The sequence below is a fragment of the Lipotes vexillifer genome, unplaced genomic scaffold (genome assembly GCF_000442215.2).
Source record: "Lipotes vexillifer unplaced genomic scaffold, Lipotes_vexillifer_v1.1 scaffold1219, whole genome shotgun sequence".
NCBI classification, from domain to species: Eukaryota; Metazoa; Chordata; class Mammalia; order Artiodactyla; family Lipotidae; genus Lipotes; species Lipotes vexillifer.
The window spans coordinates 1,242,208-1,249,937 of record NW_006781590.1 but is presented as its reverse complement, the minus strand read 5'-3'; the positions used below and the strand labels follow the sequence as shown (position 1 = coordinate 1,249,937).

Sequence of the window (7,730 nt, the reverse complement as noted above, 5' to 3'; positions counted from 1 at the left end):
CTTTCCCTGAATGAGTCTGTGCTTGACAAATTAGGACAGATGTGTATTAGCAGAGCTCTCTGACATCTCAACGCTTTTGAATACGAAGGTTACAGAGAAATAAACTATCACTTACAGTTTAATGTGGTTTTTTCCCAAGTCATTTATTCCATAAATTAATAGCTGGAAATCACTTCTTAATTAAAGTAAAAGGTACATGAGTGTAGTGGACCATAAACTTTAGTTGTGAAAATAAAATGTCAAATACTGATGATATAGCATGGTTAGATACTACAGTATATTGATAGATGAACAAGAGTTCCAAATAATGTCAAATGTTAGATTTCACTAAAAGTTATTTTAGTATGAAGATCTTTCATATAGTTGAGACCTCGTCATCCCAACATCGAAATTAAATTATCATGTATTTAGTGTTGAGGTAAAAACCCTATCAGCCCTAAAAAATTACAAAGTTTTCCTTACAATTACCAATTGTCATAACAGTGATGAATCTGATGGCAGTGAGCAGCTATAGCCTGAAGAAGTCTGGTATTTGATTAAAACTGACTTGCCTACACTCTAGTTCTTGTAGACTTAACCTGATTTCTTCCCAGTTCTGGTTATGAGTCTTTGCTAATTTGCATGGCTGGCTTAATTAATAAATTAAATATTGGTTTAGGCTGTGTTTACCCAAGGTCAAAACAACCAACAGAACTGACTAATTCAGTAAGGAAAAAAAGTAGCCAATTTCATGGAAAAAAAAATTGAAATTAGTTGTTTGCCAACATATAAACAAAACCAATTTGACTGACTGAATCTTTAGATTTTTCAGACAGTCGTTTTGACACTTGCAGAGTCCATTGTTTCCCAACTTTTTTCAGTCTGAGACACATCTCTAAATTTGCTGGGTCTTATCCCAAGGTAAGAAGATGAACCACCCTCCCAAATATACATACCAATCCAGACATACGTTCATCCACATAGCTAAGGATGATAGATTTACTGTACGTATTAATCAGCCTCCTTTTCCTGACCATCTTTTCCCTTCATTTCTTAAAACCCACAGAGGCAGTCCACGGAAATTCAAGACTTTGCCACGGTGCTTATTTTCCAAGTACCAATGTGTCTCGATGCCCTGGTTGGGAAACAGTGGTGTAGGCACAGCCTTATTCCAAGACTGAGTTATTAGTCCTTGAGTAATGATAAATACCCAAGAAAATAAAAATGTGTCTTTCTTATACTATTCTGGGACGGGAAAGTAAATATATAAGTAATACTTTGAATCACACTTTGAAGACATATAAATTATGTTTTTAAAAACTGGCTTATGAAGAAAAATATCCAACTATAACATTTGGCAAATAGTAGTAGACTCTTTCTGCCTTTAAGAATAAACAGATTCTTAAAGACAGCAATTTTAATACATAATTCAGAATAAAACTCCAAAATTTGTACAGAAATTGTTTGGAAACATTGAGGAATCCAAATCACTGCATTCGGGTCCAAACTCTTGAAGTCAACTAGGATTTAATTTGCACAGTTTCATTTGCCAAATGTCTGTAGATTGGTCCAACTCTTGTTATCATTTTGCCAAGTTTCCTTCTGCTGAAAATGTCTGTGCTCTGTTAGGCTTCTAAGCCAATGTCCGTGGCCAAGTCTGGACCTCAAGCAGCCGTTGGAAGCATGTGAGCAGGTCAAGACAGGTGCTGTCATTCATTTGATCGCTGCCCAAGCGTATTCTCTCTTCAGCCCAGTATCTCTCCAGTACACTTAGGCATCTGTCTGAAGCCTGCCCACATGGTCATTTGTTATCATTTTCTAACCATATTTTCCCTGGGATTTAGGAATGACAGTCTCCGGGAGAGAGGACAGTGCATGCCTTTTTTTTTTTTTTCCTAACCTTATAAAATGTTAGTTTTGAATAGTCACTTAAAATAGGTTCTCACTTACAGTCTGTCTTTTTTCTTTCTAAATAAAGCCTGAGAATTTGCTTTTAGCTAGCAAATCCAAGGGAGCAGCTGTGAAACTGGCAGACTTTGGCTTAGCCATAGAAGTTCAAGGAGACCAGCAGGCGTGGTTTGGTGAGTAGGATCTCTCTACCTCATGCTGCTTGTACTATTCTGGCTCCAGTCACATCCCACTTCCTAACCAAAATAGAATGGAAATGTTCATTCTGACAACTTGACTAATTTTAAGATATTGGACCTTTATATGTACCTGATTTTACTGACATTAAAGGATATATAATCTAAAAATAATTTAAGGGAATAGAAGAGCAATAACACATAGACTTTTTTCTTGAAGGATGGATTCTGTTCTGAGAATTAATAGGAGGATTGGGCTTCCCTGGTGGCGCAGTGGTTGAGAGTCCGCCTGCCAATGCAGGGGACATGGGTTCGTGCCCTGGTCCGGGAGGATCCCACATGCCGTGGAGTGGCTGGGCCCGTGAGCCATGGCCGCTGAGCCTGTGCGTCCGGAGCCTGTGCACCGCAATGGGAGAGGCCAGGACAGTGAGAGGCCCGCGTACCAAAAAAAAAAAAAAAAAAAAAAAAGGATTGCGGTAGTCAGAGTGTTTGAGAGAACATTGATTGTTCACATACAGCCTCACTTGATGCTAAAAACGCCTATGTAAATAGTAGGTACTCAGGAAATACTTGCAGAATATTTTACATATTTTGTGATTAGCAAATTTAAGTTTTAAAAATATTATAAAGTGTATATAGAGAGATTTATATAATATATGATGTTATATATCTGTATATGTGTGTGTGTTTCGTCTCATCTTCTATTTCTCCAAGGTGCCAGTTTACTCTCTACAATTTTGATAATTTCAAAATTTCTATATGATGAAATTTCCATTTCCTTGCAATTAAGGAAGAGATTAACTCTAAACAAATTTAAATTATAGTATTTCTAACTAGGAGTATGGATTGTTTTGATATTCAGCCGAAATAAATGATTTCAGCCACTGATTTTATGCTTCTCTTTCTGCCATTTCCCAGTATTAGCCCATTTTTCACGTAGTGTCCTAAAATGCAACCTCTGAGAGCCTCAGTCTTACTTCTTTTCTGACTTTCAATGTATTGAGATTAAATTTTTTAAATGCCCTTCACTTTGAATTGCTTTTCCTCTAAACAACAACAGCAAATACAAAGAGAGCTCGATAAGTGCTTTACTTCTTTTGTTTTCTGTGCAAATACTTCTCTAAACATCCCTAAACATACACATGTACTAAAATGTACACAGAGCTCCCAGGATTCACCATGTCTCTCTGATCTGCCCCAGCTAGTTAATGGGAGTGGCTGGTGAGACACCCTTGCCTGTCTTCTCTGAAGGCAGCCTAATTCAGGACCTCATTTTCTGCTGCCTGTCCTGTTTCAGTAGTACCTGACCAGTATCCTTATCTGTGATATTTCTCAAGTTTAATACTGCCTTTACATTAAGGCTCTCCTTACCTACCAGGTGAGTTTAATACCTCCAATTTTGGCATTTGGTGTGTCATATTTTGACATATAAATAAGCTTGTTCCTTTTAACTGCAAACTGAAAGGTAGGACCTAGAATTAGTTCTGTAAATTCGAGATTCAGAAACATCTTTTTATCATAGGAAAGAGTATGGTTGACACAGATAAAGAATATACAATAACAGGAGTTGGGGTCCAACAGGATGTAGTGGGGCTATCACAGAAATGGGCAGAGCAGATCACTGGAGATACATAAATTAAGAGATCCTGCCCCTTGAGATGCTCACACTTCTATACCAATAAGTATTTAGCATGCAATGTCAGGGCACCTGTATCAGAAGCACGCATGAGGTGCTCTGGAGCACAAGAGAAGAATTATGAAATTCTGCCTCTGGGGAAAGTTTCAGTGATTGAGGTAAGGCTTCTGCCTTCCTAGTGGCTGAATGGGAGTTTTATTCACTGGTATGCAAGGAGATAAAGGCATTCAAGATAGAGGGATCAGCACATGCAAAACCTCAGAGGCATAAAACAATTTTTTTCTATTTCAGGAATAACAATAAGTTTGTTACAGCTAAAGTATAAAGTATACTGAGATGAGTGGTAGTTGATGAATTAGGAAAGGATTTTATGTCCTTTTGAAGGATTTGGCATTTATCTTAGAAGTTTCAGGGATCTGGTAAAAAATTTTAAGCAGAGAAGGACATAATTGGGTTTATGTTAAGTAATGTTGATTTTGGTAGCAATGTGGAGGATAGCCTGAAGGCAAAGAACCAGTTAGGCTAATGCAGTAGTTCAAATTATGAATGAAGACAGCTTGAACTAAGGAGTATATAGGAGAAAGCAAGTTACAGGAACCCTGAACTCTAAAGGGAATCTGTTTAGAAGAAATCAGAGTCCCGGAAATTGGGTTCAAAGACAGGACTCTAGTCCTTTCTAGTCCTTTCTAGAGCGAGGCAGGACCCTTCTTCACGAGATACCAAAAGAGGGACTTAGGCTCAGGGATGTAATTGCCAGAACTGTGTACAAGATGATGATTGGATATCAGGAATAAGCCAGAAGCCTTATTACCAGAACCAAGACTCCAATTTAACATCGACAACTTAGATGATGCTTACAAGAGTATTGGAGTTGAGCTCCTGAAATCTCTCTTGCTTGGGGCTCTATGTTTTATCTCTTCTGCTAGATCGAAAGCTGTTTGAGGGACTGTGTGTAGTGAAAAGTTTCTGCTTTTTGAATGAAAATACTTCAGCTGATATCCTGGCTCTGATTCTTAATAGCTACCTGCCATTGGCCAAGTCACTTTAACTCTGTGACGTCAGTATCCTTTTTGTAGATGAAGATGATAAACACTCCTTTATGGGGCTGTTATGAGACTAAGTGGAGTAGAGCATTGGAAAATGCCTGGGCTATGAAAGCTGTTCAGTAAGTTTTCAAAATCCTCTTGGAATGAAACACATGTCACAGTACTTGGCCTACACAGTGAAAGTTGTTGAGTGAATGACTAAATATCAGGCTAGTGAAAGCAATAACATCCATATAAAAGTATACAAATTTTCAAATTGCGATAATTCATTTTTCATAGCAAGCTGGTCCTAGAGAAACAACAACAGATGGGGAGTAAAATTCCCATTTTCTCTTTAGTATGGTGATATCAGTTAAGTTCTTGCTAAGGTAGCTATTAGGGTAATGACTTTTAAGAGGTGCATTATAAGTTCTAAGAAAATTCAGCATTTCAAAAATATAGAAACACATAGTTTCTAAGCTTAAGAGAATACTTGTTTCTTTTTTATTTTTTCTTTAGCTTTTTATAAGCTTTTTTTTTTTTTAAAGAATAGTTTATTCTACAAGTTCAAGTGAATCCTGAGTTATTTAAGACATATATTAAAGTTTACCAACTCTAGATGGGAGGGTACAGATTGCATATAAAAGGGTAGTCAAAATTCAGAGTGAGAAAGAACCACAGAAAACTGTAGTTAGCTAAAGAGATCTCTAACATGGAAATAATTTAGAGCCACCTTCTGTTAGAGTAAAGGTAGAACAAAAAATTGAAGGTCCAAGGAACAGAAAAAGTACAAGGAACAGAAAAAGTATCATCAAGGGTGAGCATGAGAAGTTTATCTTCAAGAGACCTTAAAGAGATTTTTAGGTTAAGTGCTCAGAAGTAGAAAGAAGTCATGTTGGGTGAATGAAGGGGAGAACCAGATGGTAAAGGAACTTAAAGTGCCAGCTGGGACCTCGGTCTTTAATCTGGTCTTTGGCATTGGTGTCCCATTGGGTTCCCTGTGTGTCTCAATTTGGGAGGAGTCAGAGAGGGATGGTTGGAATGAGAGAGCAGGTATATGGCAGTGAGAAGCGCTGGGTAGCTCTTGAAAACTATTGTGCCTACCCTACCTTAGAAGAGCGGACTCCACGTCTCTCCTTCAGGTACTCCTTGAACTTCACTCAGGGGAACCACCACTGTTGCTCAGTAGTTCTTCCTACTTCACAACTACTGAGCAAACGTTTCTATCAAGTAAAGTTTGAGGTAGAGGTGGATCCACTGTGGTCCGTGTAGAGCTTAAACTACAACCTACAGGTCTTTTCTTGAAGTTCCTTCTCATTGTCTACCCCGCCCTCCTCTAAACCAAACAAGGAAAGGAAAAGTAATGAAAATGGGGGAAAAAGTGATATCCAAGATCCATTGCCTCATTTTCTAATGTAATTTTGTTCAAAGAAGTAACCAGCTGTTATACATATGCTTGTTTTTAAGTACACATTTGTCATGGAGATGGGGGAAAAGCTCCTTTCTTGGACACTTTGCATCACAGTAAATATATAAGGTGCTTCACCAGAGATTTGTAGTCAGAGGAATTCCTGATTACATATCATTTTAAAGAACAGTTTCGAGTTTTCGTGTGCCTTTAAAGAAAACTTCCAAATAGGAATAGTTATTAAACCGTTATTTTTGGAAATAAGAAATACTTTACTCTAAATTCTAGCTATAAATTGTCATTTAAGTGTACCTTATTGGACATACTGGTTTACATGATAGGAAACGTTCTTTGGCCATCTAGTTTCTCGTACCGCATCCCTTAAGTTAAGTCTAGCTGATACTTGTTCAACAGTGATTCATCTGAATATTCCTGAGTCTTCTCTTTCGTTGCCAGTTATAAGTACACACTGATTATTTATTAGTACAGAGTGAGCTCTTTGATGTATTTTGGACTCATTCCTTCTCCTAGTGAGTTCTTCAGTTACTCTCAGTGCCATCCCCCACCCTGTACAGACCACCTCACTTCCAAAAATATTTACTGAAAATTTGCTTTAACTTTGTCCCCCAGATCCACGTTTTGGGTCCTTCTCTTTTATAGGTGAATACCTCTCATAATAAAGTTACGTAGGTACCATGAGAAGTATCATCTTTGGCAAGGTTGTAACCCTATCTTCAGTTTTCTCCTAATTTCTTTCCAGGTGTAGGGGAGGATGTTCTGATTCTTTTCACAGGTTTCGTTTTAACTCACACATAAACAAGAATCAGAACTGCTGACCAAATGGCCTGAAGTACACACACTGTGCAGCACAATAGATTGGCTTTCATATCTGCAGGAAGATGTGTTTTTTCTAATAAGCTACAAAGCAGGGCAGGTTAGTGTTGATACTGCTATGGAGAGAAACTCGTCCAACATTATTTTAGTTCTCTGAGAGCCTTGTTTTATCTTGACAAACAGATCAACAGATAAAGAAGCCCAAAGAAGTTTCTTCCTTAGTTTGCCATTTCATGTTGGTTTTGTCAAGTTGGTTTTAATTCATCAACATCTGTTTTCCCTAGGTTTTGCTGGCACACCTGGATATCTTTCTCCAGAAGTTTTACGCAAAGATCCTTATGGAAAGCCAGTGGATATGTGGGCGTGTGGTAAGGAATCATTTTCATGCTGATTTTGCAGTACACCAGTATTGTTATAATTAAAAATAGTATCTGTTAAATTTGAGGTTGATGCTCTCTAGCAATCAGTTTAGAGTTATCATTCTCCAACTTTAGTCTACAACACAGTCAGGTGGGGAGCCGGTTAAAAGCAGGTTGCTGTTTCTGATTCAGGAGATCTGGGGCGGGAGCGTTTGCATTTTTAACAAGTTCCCAGGTGATGTTAAAGCTCATGGTCCGGGAGGCACTTTGAGATCAGGGCGGTAGAGAATCCCCCTCAGAGGTCATGGGGTTTATACTCCCATCCTGTCACCTCCACCAGGAAGCCCTTAGCACAGATGTCATGTCTGTACCACAAGATGCTCAACGGGGATTAAGAGGGAAAGA

General features: G+C 38.2%; 1 protein-coding gene across 1 annotated transcript in view; it reads left to right on the top strand.

The window, feature by feature from the left end:
- Positions 1 to 7,730, top strand: part of CAMK2D (calcium/calmodulin dependent protein kinase II delta) — a 284,942-nt gene that overhangs the window by 213,284 nt on the left and 63,928 nt on the right. The window contains 2 exon segments of the mRNA XM_007454801.1: positions 1,958 to 2,060; positions 7,251 to 7,334. Of these exon segments, the coding sequence (XP_007454863.1) occupies positions 1,958 to 2,060; positions 7,251 to 7,334 (187 nt within the window).